The sequence below is a fragment of the Sorex araneus genome, chromosome 4 (genome assembly GCF_027595985.1).
Source record: "Sorex araneus isolate mSorAra2 chromosome 4, mSorAra2.pri, whole genome shotgun sequence".
NCBI lineage: Eukaryota > Metazoa > Chordata > Mammalia > Eulipotyphla > Soricidae > Sorex > Sorex araneus.
In genome coordinates, this window is record NC_073305.1 from 30183749 (window position 1) to 30203411 (window position 19663).

At 37.8% G+C, this 19663-nt stretch overlaps 1 protein-coding gene across 2 annotated transcripts in view; it reads right to left on the minus strand.

The window, feature by feature from the left end:
• Nucleotides 1-19663, minus strand: part of GADL1 (glutamate decarboxylase like 1) — a 199127-nt gene that overhangs the window by 96247 nt on the left and 83217 nt on the right. For both annotated transcript variants that reach the window (XM_004603847.2, XM_055135746.1), the window contains one exon: nt 784-983. In XM_004603847.2, coding sequence (XP_004603904.1) covers nt 784-983 — 200 coding nt within the window. The remainder of the gene's footprint in view (nt 1-783; nt 984-19663) is intronic.

The window sequence follows — 19663 nt, forward strand, 5'->3', positions numbered from 1 at the left end:
GTGGCAAGTGTCTGGCACTAGAGCTCAACTGAAATCAGTTTCCAAAACACCTTCTATAATGATACAACAAGGAAAAGAATCATGATATCTTCAAGACACTTTGACCTTCATTCTCTTATGCTAATGTCACAGTCTCTCTGGCAGGTTTTGTCATGTTCTTGAGTTCTCCAAGATTTCCTATTCAGTTATTTGGACTTGGTGTTCCTTCCTCCTGGTTCATCTTTCCCCACCTCTCATCCATCAATCTTAGTTAAATTATACTTCCTCCAGGAAGCCTTTTTCAAGGTCCCCTGAAGAACACTCTAAGGAATCTTCCTTTGTGCTCCTGATGAAACTTATGAAAAGGTAAGTTTCAGCTATATTTTTATCTGTTTTCATGCTCTTTTACCTCCTGGATACTAGAAGGTAGGACTTAGGACTGCTTGGTTCACAATTTCTAATGCATCATTGGTGCTGAAAGAGTAATACTAGGTGATGGGAGCGGGAGTGATAGTACAGAGGGTAGGGGTTTTGTCTTGCATGCAGACCATTGCATGGGGTTCAATCCCTGGCATCCCATATGGTCCCTTGGGTACCAACAGTAGTAATTACTGAGTGCAGAGCCAGGAATAACCCCTGAGCATTGCCAGATGTGACCCAAAGTCAAAAAAAAAAAGAAGAACTACTAAAATATGAAAGAAGAAAGACGTTAAGTGGAAGAATATGCACAGACATGAAAATTTTACTTTCATTGAGTACTTTGGATACAGGAGGATGGACACAGACACACACATACACACCTACCTAGCTAAAGCAAGTGCACGATTCACTCTTTCTTCAAGGCCTAATGTTCCCAGGGCCTTCCAAGTCATCCAGAACTTGAATGCATCTGGTCTCCTGCTACACTGGATAGACTTGTCTCCTGTGTCATAGCTGACATCATAGAATTTATCCTGCTGGAACAGGTAGGATGCCTTGGCAGAGTAGCATTTCTTTAGAAGATCCTTAAAAAGAAATAGAGAAGTGTCCATTTTCAGGTTACTCTAGATTTCAAAAACACATATCCACAAACAAAACTTAAGATATTCTAATTTGTGACATGGTTATTAGACCTCAGTCTGTGACTGCCCTAAATAAGAAGGAATGGATATATATTAAGACACATATGACCAGCTAAGAGACAGATTACCAAATGGTTCTTTACTAAAACCTTCATAGTTAAGAATAAAAAATCCAGGGGCTGGAGTGATAGCACAGTGGGGAGGGTGTTTGCCTTGCATGAAGCAAACCTGGGTTTGATTCCCAGCATCCCACATGGTCCCCTGAACACTGCCAGGAGTAATTCCTGAGTGCAGAGCCAGGAGTAACCCCTGTGCATTGCTGGGTATGACCAAAAAAGCAGAAAAAAAGAGAAAAATCCATCATCACAGTTTCAATGACGAGAATTGAAGAACTGTGAGGTTACCATGACACCATTTGTATGACACCATGGCAGACCACATACTCAAGAGAGAAAAGCATCTTCATATACTCAAGACTTCATACTAGGAGGGGAGGGGTAATATTGTAATACTTTATATAATTTCACAGGCAGAAAACTAGGCTTTAAATCCTCTTCTAATTTTTATTATATTTTAATTTGAAGGGACTGAGGTCACATCCAGCAGATTGGCTGTGTTCAAGGCAAATGCCCTACCTGCTGTACAATTGATCTGGCCCCTTAAACCCTTTTCCTTTCAACTTGAATCCATACTGAAACAGAAAAAGTCATAGAATTTTCTTAAATATCTTTTTTAATTTTCGCTGGGTTCTGGCGGTCTTCGGCTACCGGGGCTCTGCTGGGGTGGGGAGGTAAACTCAACCTGCCCACCTCCGAGGGGCCCTGGTGAAGACAGCCAGACATGGAGGCAAGAGACTCTGCCAAGAGCATCCTGTCCCCATGGCAGAGCCTGGCGAGCTCTCAGTGGTGTATTCATATGCAAAATACAGCAACAATGATGGGTCTCATTCCCCTGATGCTGAAAGAGCCTTTAATGAGGCACCACTGGGAAGAATGAGTAAAGAGAGGCTGCTAAAATCTCAGGGCTAGGACAGAATAGAGATGTTACTGGAGCCCACTCAAGCAAACAGATGATCAATGAGATGACAGTGATACAGTGATCTTTATTTTTATTGCTGAAACATTGGTTTTTAAAGTTGTACATGTTTTAGGAATATTGTTTCAAGCCACCTTTCCCAACAAAGAGCCAGTATTCCTCCACCACAGTCCACCACAGTCCACTGGTTCCTTTCATCCCACTCCCTACTGATAATGTCCATTTCGTTGTCATTCTAAGGATTTGATTTTTCCTTTTTTTTTGTGGGATAGTATGGGGAGAGATTCACATCCAGCAATGATCAGAGGCTACTCCAGGCATATTATTCAATGATGCAGCACATGCATGCTTCATGTGGTGCTGGAAATCAAACTTAGGCCACCCCTACGCAAAAAATATGTTCTAGTCCTTTAAATGTCTCCCCTGCCCTATACTGTTTCTCTATATGTTGCATATGAATGAGATCATCTAGTTCTTATCCTATTCCTGACTTATTTTTCTGAAAATAATCCCCTCCAGTCCCACTCAAGCTGCAGTAAAAGGCAAGGTTTTATACTTTTCGCTCATGGCTGAATTTTCTACTGTGTGTAGATACATTTTCTTCATCCACTCACATGTTGTTTGGCACTGATTTCATTTCCAGAACTTGGCTACTTTAAATAGTGCTACTTGCATATATCTTTTTGAATTAGCATTTTCGTATTTCTGGGACAAACGCTAAGGAGTGGAATTACTAGGTCAAATGGTCGTCCTATTATAACATTTATAGCATTCTTCAATTGTTTTCCACAGAGACTAAACCATTCCACAATCCCAGCAGTGAATAAGGGCATCCCTCACAACACACTCCATCCAGCACTGGTCCTTTCTGACCTCTTTGATATGAAACATCCACAAGAATGTGAAGTGACATCTCGCTATTGTTTACATTGACATTTCTCTGATAACCAGGCATAATGAACACTTTTTGACATCTATGTGTTGTCTTAGGAGTAGTGTCTGTTCAGCTTTTCTGATGATGAATTGCTTGTATTATTAAAGTTTTGTGAGCGCTCTCTGTACCTTGAACTTAAGCTCTTTGTCAGACACAAAGTGTGAAAAGACATCTTCTCCCATTCAGAGCAATGTCCATGTTTTTGTTAATGGTTCTTTTCATGATGCTGAAGTTCTTTAATTTGATTCACTCCCATTTGTTTTTGTTTCCCCTGCTGTTAAAGTCTAAACACTGAAGGCACCACTGAGCTCAATATCATGGACTATTTAGATTAATCCTTTTGAATTAACTTTTGTACATGGTATAAAACAGTGGTCTAATTTCATCCTTTCACATGTTTTCCCAGTACCATTTGTTGAAGAGACTTTCCTTTATCTACTTTATGCTCTTTGCACCCTTGTTGTAAATTAACTGCCCATATATCTGAGGGTTTATTACTGGGCTCTCAAGAATCAACAAGTTTTAAGCAGCATAAAACATCAGTTGAAATTCCAAAGGGAATTTTGGACTCAGACTCACATATTTGCAGTCAAAGCAGGTTTTGTACTTACTGACAGTTACTTCTAAGAAGCGGGTGACAATAACACTATTACCTTTCTAGAATCTCCACTTAGACCTCAAAGTATTAGGGTTTAAATCCTATCATACTGAAAGCTACCTGATTTCTACAAAATCTCAGTATACTTACCTGTCCTTCACAGCTCCTACTAATCCCTGAGCATGGATGGGTTTCAGAGAATACCCATTACATTTCTCTGCTCCACAACATAACCAAATTACTCCACGTTCTCTTAACCACTATATCATATCCCATATACATCTTTGCTCAAGTGATTTATTTAGCCTTGTCTCCATTTAAATATCACATTTGATATATTTAAAATCATAAAACCAATATATTTATAAATTATGATTTACCAATAATGACCATTGTTTGTTCTTCTTTTAGGTCCCTCTAGAGTTTTTCTTTCCCTTTAGCTTATCTTCTCATTCCCTTGGACTCATTTCTTATGTTTTATTTGGCTACATTTGTTGATCTGCCCTATGTAATCCCTACTTATTAATTAGCCTGCATACAATCTTGACCAAGTAAGTTCTTGAAGCAGGAATAATTTTCTCTCCATGTCTGGCTCAACATAGCTTCAAACGATATGGACTAGTCTCAGAGAACCCTCACTAAGCAATGTAGGCAGTGATACAAATCCCCTTACTCACATTTTCCTGCCATACAACAAGAACAGAATAAATGGTGGTGCACCTTCTAACCCGTAACAATGTAAAACTATCAGTGTTGAATAGGAAGCCAGAGAATCTCGCTTATAATCACAGAGGTTTTAGAAAATCATTCCTTCTAATCAGAGAATGTATTAAATATATTCTTTTGTCTGTCCTACTAGTACTTAAAGAATAAAACAATTTCAAGGTATTACATTTTGAATGAAAGCTTGAATTTGCTGCCTTAATAGCTATATTGCATGACAGGGATGTTTATCTGCTATAATTCATACTTTTAGCAGAAAGCATACCTTTCAAAAACATATACCAGCCATAAGCAAAAATTTGGAATTCCATTCATACAGAATCCAAATAAACTGAATATAAAATAATAAAGAAATACTAGTAATACTAGTAATTTTTCTGCATGACTCTGATGGATATTATTGGTAAACTCAGGGAGCAAAATGATTGAACCAAATTTAATGTGGAGAAAAAAATAAACCTTGCCCTTTAATCTTTAATTCTATCAGCAATCACTTAACTCTGATCATAGCTGCTACCACAGCATCTTCCCACCCTCAAAGGTCAGGATATTTGGTTATTGTCTCCATAGCAACTACAGTCTGACCATATATAATAACATTAACAGGCCACTGCATATACTTTCAGGACAAAGGATGCACACACACTTGTACTTGCATCATGATTATAAATTTATTTTCATCAATCATGAAAGATTCAGAAAAAATTCCCCCAAAGCAGCTGAACCTTGGACATGTCGAGCAAGTTTCAGTGACTTATGCTAGTGATTGAAAGGGAGAGGTATCCCATCCATTATTAGAAGACAAATTGCATCATCTTAGGCAAATGGAGAAGAGGAGAGCCAAGAAAGTGTACTGTGGAAAGAGTGATTGTCCTGTGGTAGTGACACTGCTAATTCCATTGCACTGAAAAATTCACCTGCCTTGAGAAGGTATCAAAAAGGATAACCTGAGGCTTGGGATTTACTTTATTGAAAATAAATGAAAATTCTGCTCCAATGGTTCCTGCTTTGTATTTTAGTTAATATTCTTGCATCAAAATTAATGAGATGGTTTTAAAATACAAATAACAAAAAAAAAGAATGCTCAGGTCTTCAGAGAAAATACAGGGAATTAGTAAATGTTAACACTTGGTGGAGGAAGTCATGATTCCTGCTCTGAAAGAGGCTGTTTACCTTATTCATAACTCTCAGTCCAAACATGACAGTAAATAATAAATGGTGGTTATGTGGATTTCAGAGACAAATATTCAATGAGAATACCAGTTGGTTTACATTGTGGTATCATTTCGAACAGTTCCCAAGAAATAGTAGACTTTGTATTAGGACTTTTGCTATGGCCAAGGAAAAAAATACAATGCAACTTGAGAAAGAGGTATCTTTATAGACTCATGTACACTGTAGCACTGTCGACCCATTGTTCATTGATTTACTCGGGCAGGCACCAGTAACGTCTCCATTTTGAGACTTGTTGTTACTATTTTTGGCATATCGAATATAAGACAGTAGCTTGTCAGGCTCTGCTATGCGGGTGGGACACTCTCAGTAACTTGCCGGGATCTCTGAGAAGGATGGAGGAATCAAACCTGGGTTGGCCATGTGCAAGGCAAACACCCTACTCGTTGTGCTATCGCTCCAGCCCTATAGACTCATATATTTGAAAATTCATGCAAATATAATCTCCACATACAGCTGAATGAACTCAGGAGTAAGGAATCCGTCTTTGTATTCCTGGTCTATTTTCTTCAATAATGATCTCAACCGTTAAGCAGAAGACTGATGGAAAGATGAAATGAAAAATCCCAATGGGTTCTGTGAGCAGCAAAGGAAGCCCAATTTGGAGAAATATGGAAAATGACGAGGCAGCCTGATAACTAACCACACACAGGAAGGTGACTAGTCTCTCTATCTCAATCTTTTTTTTTCTTTTTGGGTCACACCCAGCGATGCTCAGGGGTTACTCCTGGCTTTGCACTCAGGAATTGCTCCTGGCAGTGCTTGGGGGACCATATGGGATGCCGGGGATCGAACCCAGGTCAGCTGCGTGCAAGACAAACGCCCTACCTGCTGTGCTATCGCTCCGGCTCTATCTCAATCATTTATCCAAGCCTTCTGCTACCTCATCTTAGGAGAAAGCCTGGGAAAATGTGGCTCACAGGAGCTGGGGTAAAGAATAAATTTTACAGTAAAGAAAAACTGGCAAGTGAATATTATACTATATGGGTATAGAAGCCACAACTCCTCTGTGTACTCTTTGTGTTCACATCACCTAATTTACTATAAAATAATCATGTCCAGAACCAACATTTATAGAGTTCTTACCATATGCTAGAGACTGTATATTAATGAATGCTTTTAACACTCAATGAGGTAAGTTCTGTAATTTTTTTTCCAATTTTAATTTTAATTTTAATCCAATGAGGTAAGTTCTGCAATTTTTGTCAACTCCAAGGGAGGAAACTAACACAGTGAGATTCAGTGAATTATCTAAATCATATAAGAAAGACAATTGGATTTCAAACCAGTTGGATTCATGATCTTGTTTCCCATTAAAATCTACTTTCTCTGCAGTGAAAACTCATATACATGTGCAAGAGAAAGCTCTGTAAACACTTATTTAGAGTTATAGAAGATGTGAGTGAAAAAGGGAAAGGGTTGTAGAGACCACACTGCATTAGAGGTAAAAACAACTAGCATACTATTTCAGATCTCTACCCTCCTCCCATAAATAAAGTAATGGTCTTAGTAGTGATAATATTTTGTCTATGAAGCATTTTGAGATTTTTATAAGTACTTGCGACTCTGGTGATTTTTAAGAATATCATCAGAATCTCTGTACTAAGCCTCTTTCCCAAGTGTCAGTGACTACAAGGGTTTAAATTAAGTCCTCATTCCTTGTGATCACATTTTTCAGCTTACCAAACAAAAGCTACCAAAAATTCTTCCCAGATGGCTCTGCCCATATTCTATCCCATATCCACATTGTGAGTGTATCTTCATAGCAATAAAATTATTCAAAATCATGTATTGAAGACCTCATATAATTTTGAATGATGGGGAGATGAAGCACTTAAGCTAACTGTGGACTAAATGCACTAAATTAGATTTAGGCTGATATTGGGTTTATTTACCAAAATATTTAATATATTTTGATTAAAATATTATTATGTCCCAAAACCTAGGTAAGGTAGCAATTATACAATATTACTTTATAAGGTCACTATCCTTAAAACATTTAAGATGTCAGATGCTAGGAACATATGTCATTTTATTGTGGTGTTAGAAGAATTGGGGAAAACTGGACCTTTTTTTGGAGGGAAGTCATCTTTCGCTAACTTGAAGACATAGGAAGGAAGAAATATGTCACCTAAGAGCTGAAAAGTCAGAAGGATATAGACAGGAAAAGAGAACATAAGATTAACTCAGTATATCCAGAGGTAATTAACAAGGTAAGGCAGATTTAGGAAGGCTGAAAACATAAAGAGTAGCCAAGTTATTGTGGCCTTAAATGTCAGTAATAATAATTGGCCATGGAATTTTCACAGACTCATGCGGATATTATTACTAAAACCTCATTAATGATCTAGCAGAATAAAATAAGAATCATCAGATGTGAATTTCACTTTTGATTTAGTCTCTGGGTGTCAAAGCTCAAAGCAAGTCACTTAACATCTTGGGATTCTTTTTCTGACTGAACTAATGAAGATAATGATACTTCATCTACCCAGCATCCAGGAATACTGTACAAATCTAATAAAGAATTTTAACTGGAAACATTTATCCATCTTTGGCCAGACCACTGCTTACTGCTTGTTTTCTTCAGAATATGCCTGTACCATCCAAACCGCTTTCAGATGACAGTACTGGTACAATCTTCCTATGGTTTACTTCTCTTCCCAAGAAAGTTCCAGAGCAGGATGCTAGATCTAGATGTCCTTACATGTTGATGCTAGAGCATGCCACCAGTGGCTCACACTTAACTGTGGTTTAATTAACAAAAGTTGAAGTTTTGGTGTCAATGTATTTAGTAATTTAATACTTATTAAAAGGGCATCTACATCTAACCTATTGTTTTTAAATGAGATATATCTTTCAGTAAGTCTATAAAAGTAAAAAAGTTGATTGTATATCTTGAAGTCATTACAAGATTTCTTATAGCAATAGCAAAATTATACATAGTTGTCATCCTCCTGATAGACGTAAGTCTGGCCTTACTTAAGCTATCATATAGGATAGACTTTCCAAAAGTGCCAGCATAATTTAAATGGATGACACAGATGGAGAGTTTGAAATGAGTCAGCAAGTGTCTGCCTAAATACCCAAAGCCAGCATAAGTACGTGGGTATGAGGACTTAGGGAGCATCAAATAACCAGGTGTAACTTGCCTAGCTGACTTCAGTTTTCTTCTCAGGTAGACCTGGGAAATGTGTACATTGACTAATTGCTGAATTTGTTGTAAACTAGAGAAAGTGTATGAAAAGATGACAATAATGTCACTTATTTTCTCCTAAAAGAGCAAATTGGACTGGTCCATGGAAACGGTGAATATACTAAACTGAGGTATTAGTAGTTTGTCAAGAAAGGAAAGAAAGAGAAAAAGAAAAGTCAGACTAGGAGGAAAGGAGAGAAAATAGGAGGTAGGCAGCAGAACAGAACAAGGATACCATTTCAAAGTAAGATGGCAAGTCTCAAAGAACCTGTCTATAAGGGCACGTTAAAGCCTTTTGAAATGAGGAGACCATTTGGTTTTTACACTTTGCACATGACATTCTTGATGTCACACACCACCTCCAGGAATTGGTTCTGAACAGATGACTTTTGTCTGAACAGAGTTTGATGTATGAAATAGGAAACTAGGAATATAATCTTCTTTCCACTTCTCTCATTGCATTTCCCCCAGCCCCTTTTTTGTTTTTTCTCTTAGTTATTAGGATTTCTAGTTGAGGGTTTCAAATCTATAGGAGAAGATGACATTAGTTCTCAGCAATTCATCATCCCTTCCCAAGCCCTTCATCTCAGGAAATAAATAGTAGGTTGTCAGGTGTTTGGGGGGGTTGTTTTGTTTTGAGAAAGGTCAGGACTTAATCCTGGCTCTGCAACCAGAGATCACTCTTGGCAAGGCTCCGGGACCATATGGGGTCCTGGGGAGGAAACCTGGCTCAGTTATATGGGAGGCAAGTGCCCAATCCACTGGACTATCTTGTCCCTCAATTGGCTTTCTAAATATAAAAAGTGTTGTGCATTCTCAGGGGGGACACAAAAGTGACCTGTGAGAGATTGGGAAGAGAACCTGAAAATATCTGTTATCTCCAAATCAGAAAACTCCCAGTTAAGAGGGGAAAAATTTGCAAGTACCTCTACATGTACTTTTTGTGGACTGAAATGTTCTTGAATGAGACCAATTTTAGGCTTCAAGTGACTGACTCACTGAATGGCCTTTTAAAATCTAAGTCAGCCAGATTCAGTTTAGCATTCTGGAGTAGGAGTCAGGCACAGGAAGGAGGTCAGAAAGTCAAAGCCAGAACAGTACCATGCATGAAAGGACTGGGAGTGAGGCATGCAAACAGCTAGGTGAGAGTGAATCCTAAGTGTGTGTAAATAGGCACAAGGACAGATAGAATGAAAAACAACCCTGTGAACAAACAAAAACTGCTTCTAGGACTATTCTTACCAGGAAGATAATACAGATTAAATTCTTTAACATAGTAGATGTTAAAATACACTCTTCAACTGGACTGGGTAAAGACTAAAATGCTGATGGCTAATTTAAATAAAAATTAACTAGTAAGGCCTGATGTTTTTTATTGTACCTATTGATATTTTTCTTTTGTCATTCAAGATCTTGTTGTTCCAAAGATTTTCAATAAGTTTTTTTCTTCTCTGTATCTTATCTTCTTAAGTCTCCTAGACTCACCGCACTGCCTCCTCCTCTTCTAAATATCTGTCTCTGAATTTCATTGAGAGTATTAAACCAAATCATTTACTGTGACTCTCAAATTATGCCATCACTTTTATTTCTTCATTCTCTTTTCTTTCTCCCACTCCTCCCAGCATTTATGGGAATGTCCTTGGATTCAATGGAATGGAACCCTTCTGTTTTGTGTTAGAAATGAGATTTGTATGTGTGTGTGTGTGTGTGTGTGTGTGTGTGTGTGTGTGTGTGTGTGTGTGAGAGAGAGAGAGAGAGAGAGAGAGAGAGAAAGAGAACTGGATCCATGCTGAGAATCTAACACAGTTCATCAAAAATGCAAATCTTCCTTAAATATCCTCTAATTAAGGGTTAGAATAAGTTGACTTCAAAATGATAAAACTAAGCTAAAAGATGTTTTCAAGAAATGAAACTTCAGTTTAAGCAGTGACAGTGCCTACAGGAGAGAGGAAAATGGGACTCAATGTTTTAGAATGTGTAAATGCTTCTATAAATAGGTAAGAAACATTTGATAGTGCAGAGATCACTTGGCAATAAATCTGCATGCCCTACATGCATTCAGAAGTAAAGTAATTGGGCTTCTCAGGACAGATGGAGTTTTCTCTAGGCAACTATCAACATACCTTTTCTGTTAAAGAATATTTGAAATAATGTTTTGCACACTCTGACTACAAATCACTGAAAGAAGTTATTTTTAAATAGTGTGAGTACCCACCCTAATTTACATGAGATCAGCACAACAATTTAATGGACTAGTACCCTTCTTTACTACAAGAAATGCATACTGATATTTTGCATTCCTTTCCATTGTGATTAACTTTTAAAAAGAAATTTAAAATCTGGCATTCTTTATAATGGGTAGTGTGACCTAAAATAAACTAGTACCATGGTTCTTAACCTTGATGACAATGGTAGTATTGACAGGTTTGTTTTCTGTACCAATGCGTCATATTTATACCAGACGAGAAAGGTAGAATCTCTGGAGTGGAACAAGGGCAATGTTGTTTTTGGAGACTTTCCAATTGATTAGAAAATCCAGTCATCTCTGAGAACTAATGCTCTGATGTATCTTGTTGAAAGACATCTAAGTTTCAGTGGCATTATGTTTATGTGGGAACTAAGAACATCAAAGTGTTGCATTTTTACAAAAGCATATAAACCAAGTGATTATATCATTTCTTACTATGCTAATAGTGATCCTTTATAAAAATGTATTTATGTGTGAATACAAAGACTTTATTCTATATGTCTAAGGATGAAGATTATAACTTTTCCATTTAAAACACTGAGTATTACTCAGAGGGGAGAAAAAGCTTCAAAATATGAAACCTATATCTCGGGACTAAGGTCATGAATATGACTGCAAAACAAAAAGTTTCACAATTATCATCCATTCAATTTTCTGATTTTCTGTGTCTTTGTGACAGGAAACAAAATATTTTGTTTTGTTCTGGGAATATTTTTAGATCAAAGGGGATGTGAATTACTCATTCAACTCCAGTAAAAAATGTGAACTTAGTTCTTGCATTATTTCTAACTGAGTTTCCATGTATGGACTATGTACCCTACTTTGTATGGACTATGTACCCTACTTTGTATGGACTATGTACCCTACTTTGTTGTAAAATCAATTTCAAGCAGTTTTAAAAATACAACACATGAGGATTAGTGGGAAAAAGAAGAGAGGAGAGTTGAAAATGGAAAAAAAGCGAAGGGAGAAGAAATGATGTCAGAGTTGAAAGAAATCACTAAAGTGAAATTCAAGACAGCTTGGAGTGATATCTATGCAAGGTATGTTGGGTGATGGATAAAAAGATAGATATTATATGTTAATTTCTTGGCATATATGGAGCAACCTTTACACAGTAAAGGGGACCACAGTCATTTGCTACTTCAGAGCATATGCATGTATGTATTGTGTAACTGTTAACTAAATCACTTTGTCTCATCACATTACATATTCTTTCATCTATAAAGTTAAGCAAATGATGCTATACCCTATACCTCCTAGGGTATAGCCTTTGTAGAATAATGTTAAAGTGACTGTCTAATAAAAAATGATATATTTAACCATGAAATATTTCCTCAGACTATATGCCTTGGTGGTATATCTATAAAAGAAGTGAACGGACATATATTAAAGTCATAGTTTTCAAATGGACACAAAGAAAGTGTTAACCTTTGGATTGGGGCTAAGTGAGTGATTCCACATCAGGAACACAATATTTAATGAAATCAATCTATGTCTTCAGCTTATTGTGATGTTGTTAACAAGGGCCTGTTTCCTTCTCAAATGGAATTTTATACATTCAGCAGCAAAGCTGCTGGCCTACATTTATTTTTTTTCAGTTTGTGCATCCTCAAGAGGTCTGGCCTCTGTGGTCTAGAATAGAGTAAAGGATTGATTTTAGACAGGGGAAAACACTATGCAGGAGAGCAATTTCTGAAACATAGGTTTCTTTCTCTTCTTTATATAAATCCCATTAAAGAGTTGTTGGAAACTGTTGGTTTTTTCAAAGCCATGGAAAATTCTACTTAAGACTAGTCTTAAACAATTTTAAACAATTCAGGAAAGAATAGGTAATACCTTTGTATACCCAAGATACAGTGAACAAAGGAATTTTTTTTCAAAGACTCATGACAGAAATGTGCTAAACTGACAAAATTTCAAATGACCATTTATTTTGATAGGAGAATCTGTGTATTTATGTATGCATAAGTTTGAACTAAACAGAAAAAGAAGTTACACTGAGTAGTCACAACATGACTAGGAAGCACTGAACATCTCTGAACACTATCTCATTTAATATCCTAACAGTTTTTCAAAATAGGAGACATCCCTATTTTAGAGATAAAATCACTGTGGCTCAGAAATATTAAACAACTCAGGACCTGAGAGATGGCATAGCAGGTAGGGCACTTGTTTTACATGCAGCCAACCCAGGTTTGACCCCTGGCATATCATATGGTCCCTTAAGCACGGGGTAAAGGTAATTTCCGAGTGCAGAGGCAGAAGTGATCCCTGGCTTGACCAGGTATGACCCACAAACAAACAGAAGCAACTTAACATGGTCCCCCAGTTCAGTTGAAAGCAGAGTTTGAACACAAGTCTTAATAGGTTTCAAAATCTATAGGGCAGAATTACTAACAAATCACATTTAATTCCAGAATTTTCTTGTTCAAACTGTCATCTCAGAACTTGAGGAAGAAAAAAATCCTATCCTTTCATTAGTCTAAAACAGGGATAGATGAATGTTTCCTGAAAAAATTTCAGAGAGCAAATATTTTCAACAGTGTAAGTCATATAATCTCTGTCAAAATTATTCAGCTAAGCAGTTATGGCATGAAGCGGTAGAGAATGATAAATGAATAGGCATGATTATATTCAAAAAAACTCTACTTACAAAACAGGTATCTAGTTGAATTTAACCCATAGGACATAATTTATAGCTCCCTAACCAAAACCCTAATCAAAGAGGCTGTAACCAGTGAAGATATACCTCCAATAAGACAACTATCTCCAATTTTGTAGAGATAGAAAAACACAAGAAGCCTCCAGCTCTCTGTCTTTTATTTTCATCAAGGCAAGTTTTTAATCCCTTTTATACAATAAATACATAGCTTCCAAAAAAGAATACATAGGGAAATAAAGTTGTCATGGTATGTTTTTCATTTTGGTTTTGAGAAATATTTTATGCAATTTCCATAGGAAATGGAGTTTGATGATCCAGTCTTATACTGCTTCTGAATTTGTAAATTTTTGGTTCTTTCATATGTTAAAAATTATTCTGTGATAAAAGTGATTAATTCTGGGTTTATTTTCTGCTATATTTCAAGGTATTTTTGTTACTGGTAATGGATCTTTGCTAAAATAATGTGGCAGGAAGGGCAATGAATCTCAACCAAAAGCTCATTATATGCAAACTGCAAGTAGGAACTACTAGTGGTCAAAAAGTAACAATAAAACAGGGAGGAGAGCCTCTCTGGAGAGTGAGAAGCAAGGGAATGAGATGACTTCCAGAATTCTCATGCTAAATTGGTCTCTAGGTATGAAATTTGCATTTTCCAAACCAATCCCTTGTCAGATGAACTGTAAGTGTCCCAAAGGAGACAATTGGGCTGAGTGTATTTAGGAAAACTTTGATTGCAAAGCCCCAGGGATAGTGTCTATAGCTACATAATCTCCATATACCCTGGGCAAGATGAGAAAAATTACAATGGTAAAATCATAGGAAAGATATGGCATCCAAAGTTAGCTAAGAGATTTACTACACATATCAATCTGCCTAGGTATAAGGAGAAGAAAATTATTGGCAAGAGTATCTCATGTTCTTTTGGCTCCAAGGGGAGTATTAATCCTTCTAAATTAACATATTCTGTTTTTTGCACATATTTTGGCTCTACAGTACAAAGTTTAGGTTTTTGTTGGTCATGAAATTTTTCTATTATTTTTCATTTTGATTTTTTTTTTCATTTTCAACCTATCCAGATTTACTTTATTCTTTAACTTCCACTCTTCAAATGATGCATAATACAATTCTAAGGATTTGGAAGCTGAGAATAGTTTAAGAACTTCAAAGAAGTTCTTAAACTATTTAAGCACTGAGGTATGAAGCAGGAGCACAGTACCTCAGTAATTTGGTTACTAGTCACAGAAATAGACTCTTCCTATACCCTGATATTCTTAACTTAATCAGTTTACTAGTTACGAAAGTAAATGAAATTATTCACCCTAACTATAAAAACCAATAAAGATGAGCACAGTGCTTTCATAGTTTTAAAGCAATCCCATTTGAATTATCTAGTATCAATCGACCAGATCGAAACAGAAAAGAGGTCAAAGACTTAAAAAGCTTCAGCTTGTAAAAGGATATACCTGATAACCTTTCAATATCTGTATTGCAAACTATAATGTCAAAGAGGAAGTGGTGGGGGTCCGGGAAGGAGAGAAAAGAAGGGAGGGGGAGGGAGGGAAAGTGGGGATATTGGTGTTGGAAAATGTACATTGGTGAAGGGACTGGTGTTCGAAGATTGTATGACTGAAACCCAATTATGAACAACTTTGCAGCTGTGTATCTCACTGTGATTCAATTAATATATTAAAAAAAAAGCTTCAGTTTATAGGCTGGAGAGATGGTACGGCCGGTAAGGCACTTGCCTAGCAAATGGCCAACCCAGGTTTGATCCCTGGCATCCCATATGGCCCAGCACCAGCATGAGTGAATGCAGAGGTAAAAGTAGGCTGTGAGCATTGCTGGATGTGGTCCCCCAAATAAAAATAAACCCTAAAGCTTCAGTTTGGTATTAACATGGCACCAAATTGCCATCGAGCAGCAGAGCTAACATCTGCAGACCAATGACGACAAACAACTCCATAGTGACGCTTGTTGTTACTGTTTGGCATATTGAGTACACCACGGGTAGCTTGCCAGGCTCTCCGAAAGGGACAGAGGAATCGAACCCAGGATGGCCACATACAAGGCAAACGCCCTACCCTCTGTGCTATTGCTCCAGTCCTAAATCCACACCAAGACTCAAAAATCACAAACCAGAAATAGCAAATAGTTGCTGAGAAAGAAGCAGCAGGGAAGCAAAAGAGCAACACTTACTCTAACCCTTTACAGAGCACTCACAGAAGCAAACTTTGAAGATTTACCCTCAGAGCAGAGAGACACAATGGGGAAGCTGTGTAGAAGACCAAGTTCAATGAGTGGAAGAAATAGTATGAAAGGTTCTATCAGCACTAAACAGTATCATAGTATCTCAGAAAATAACTTAAGGAGACATTTAGATAAGCATGTTTAATGATCTTAAGGGAACAATGGTATGAGTAGTCAATAAAGCACAAGAAGGTATAAGAGCAGAAATGAGAAAATTATAATCAGAAATGACAGAACTGAGGTGAAAAAAGAAAACTTAGTGGAAGACCTCAGCAGGAAAGTAACAGCAACTAAAAAAAATCAGTGTGTTCCAGGATGAAATTCAGGAAACCTCAAAAAAACAATAAATGGAAAAGTTTTTGGAAATAAATAAACTTCATATCAGAGAACTATGGTATGAGTTCAAGAAAAACAATATAAGAATCATCAGAATCCCTGAGGAATAGTTAAGAAGAATTTGATAAAGAACCACGGGTTAAAGAAATCATAGGTAAGAATTTTACATAGTTGAAGAGAATGGGCCCCAATTCAAGAGGCCCAATAGCCCAGATAAAACAGAACTAAAAGAAAAACTCCAAAGTACCTTGCAATCATTATGACAAGAAAATAAAGACAGAAATCACTTGTATCACTTATCATCCCGTTGCTCATCGATTTGCTCGAGCAGGCACCAGTAACATCTCCATTTGTTCCTGTTGTGTTCTAGTGTAGCCCAACGGCATCTGCTCACTCCAGGAACATGAAAAGCCTCAAACCATTCGTTCAGGGTCTTGATGAAGAAGTCTGACCATCTTGTAGGTGGGTGGCCAGGCATTCTTTTGACATCCTGTGGAATCCAATGGTCGTCTCCAAATCAGATTACATGTCTGGCCCATCTGATTTTCGATACCTTGGCAAATGAGACAGTGTCCCTGATTCTAGATCATCAACAGAGGTCAGAACTCTGGATTTCTTCTCTCACTTTAGTGAAATGTGATATTCCAATCATAGCTCTTTTAATTCCTCTTTGGCAGACCCAGATAACGGTTCTTATTCTGTTTATGGAGGGCCCAGACCTCTGAGACATATGTTAGTGCAGGAAGAATGGTGGAGTCAAAAAGATGTGCCCAGAGCCAGAGGTTCTTCGTCATCTTAACTACTTCTTCAATGCTCTTGAAGGCGTTCCATGCTGCTTTCTTTCTCCTGCATAGCTCAGGTGCCAGGTCATTCATCATGTTGAGTTCTCAACCTAGGTACAGATAACTACTGCATTCGGAGATGTCCATTTCATTGAGAGAAAATAAACCATCAGGAACTAGTTCGTTTCTCATGAACATTGTCTTCATGAGATTCAGCTTCAGTCCAAACTTCCCACCTCACAGTTGAAGTTGGCCAGCATTTATGCTGCTTGGCTAATGTTTGGTGTTATTAGAATGATGTCATCAGCAAAGCAGAGGTGGTGTAGTTGCCGACTATCTATCTTCACTCCCATTCCTTCCCATTCCAGTCATCGCATGGCATTCTTGAGGGTGGCACTGAAGAGTTTTGGTGAAATGGCATGGACCTGCTGAACCTCTCTCTTTACGTCGATGATCACTTCCTTGTAGAATGGTGAGATCCTGGTGGTGAATCCGTAATACAGCTCATGGAGGAGCCTGATGTACTGAGTTTGCATGCCCTGTTTGGTTAGGGCTTTGTTTACTGCTTCAGTCTCAACAGAATCAAAGGCCTTCTTTAAGTCAATGAACTTAAGATGAAGCGGCATCTTGAACTCTTGCAAAACCTCAATGAGCTTGGTCACCATGAGGATATGGTTGATTATGCTGAATCCTTTTTGGAACCCGACTTGCTTGCATGGTTGTCCTTTGTCAAGTGTTCTGCCAATCCTATTCAGGATGACTCGAGTGAATAACTTGTAGATGACAGACAACAGGCAGATCAGGCACAATTGTCAATGTTATGGATGTCTCCCTGCTTGTACAACAGAATGGTCCTTCTAGTTTTCCATTGGGACAAAACCTTGCATTCAGACAGGAAGCATGTGAAGAGCCAAGCCAGTGTATTGATGTGTACTGGTGGCAGATTCTTCAGATATTCGGGTCTGACCTTGACTGGTTTGGGTGCTATATGCTTCTTTACCAACAGAGATAGAATATTGAATTTAAAGACAGAGATAAAATATTGAAAGAAACAAGATTAAAAGAAGGAATACAAGGAACTCTCATAAGATTGATAGCAGATCTAGCAAATGGGACTTAACAAGTTAAAAGAGAATGGTTTAATATAATAAAATTTAAAAAGAGGAATTAATATATCAAGAAGAACTGACACTAAACATATTTATACCTAATTAGGGACCATCAAAATATTTAAAACAATTGCTAATAGACATGAAGGAAGATAATGATGGCAACACAATAGCAGCAGGTAGCATTCCTCTACACTGCTGGATAGTCCAACTGTGCAAAAACACAAGGAAACACTGGTTTTGATGGAAGAACTAAAAAAGATGGGCCTAGTGGAATAGTGGCTTATCCATTCCCAATAGTTAAGCACCCATTCTTCTCCAGTGCACACACAGGACATTCTCCAAGGCAGACCACACAAGCCAGTCTTTGAAGATTGCCTAAATCTTACATTTCCATTTCAGGATCTTGTCAAAAATAAAAATAGTTATGGGTTTTTGCAGGGAGTGCGTCACATCTGGTGATGTTCAGCGGTTAATCCTGGCTCTGCACTCAGGGGATTATATGGGATGCTGGGGGGCATCAAATCCGAGTCAGCCGCATGCAAGGCAAATGCCCTACCCACTGTACTATTTCTCTGGCTCCAGTAATAACTATGTTGCACAGCTAATAGCCTAACACAAAACGGTCTTCAACCTGGCACCATATAATCTCATCAACGGGCATGATTCAGAGACTCAGAAATAAAGCTCCCAGAAGACAGCAACACAGAACATCCAGACCCCATGTAAGGCTGTCTTCACCAAGGCAACTCAGAGGGGGCAGGATGAGTTTCCCTCCCCGCCCAACAAACTGCAAGCAGCCAAAAACCTCCACAACCTAACTGCTGCCATGCCCATGGCTGCTCTCCACAGACTTGGACGAACCTCACCCATGAGGAAATCTACCAAAAAAAAAAAACCAGGTATGTGGGACCCATGATTGAAATCTCCCAGCTCGCACAAGCAGGAATGGGCCACCTTCTCCCATCTCCCAAATTTATCTGTAGCTTGGCAGTCACATCCACAAACTGCCCTTAGTGCCATATAATCTCATCAAGGGCCATAATCCAGAGACTCAGGAATAAAGCTCCCAGAAAGGAGGAACATAGGCGTTCACCCATGAGTGAATCTGCTGCATTTTAAATTGTATTTTAAATTTTAGAATTCCTGGAGCCTCTCATACTCTACACCACTGATATGCCAAGAGTAGCACACAACGTTTGATTGGGTTTAAAAGATATGTTTATAATCTTTTATACAAGGACTTAATGACTGCAGTATGAAATGCAACAATCTTCACACACTTTCCTCTAAGGAAACTTTATTGAACCATATTTAGCAGATTATTCATAACAAGCAATACAAAATTAATTGTTCTGTTATGCTTTGGGAGTCACGGTTTCGGATTTGGTGTGGAAACATTCAAAATATGGTGGTGGGAAGGTGCAATGGTGGTGGGATTTGCATTTGGATATTAAATGTAATAAATTATTGTTAACGTCATAAAAATAAAATAAAATTTAGAATAAAAAATGGTCTTC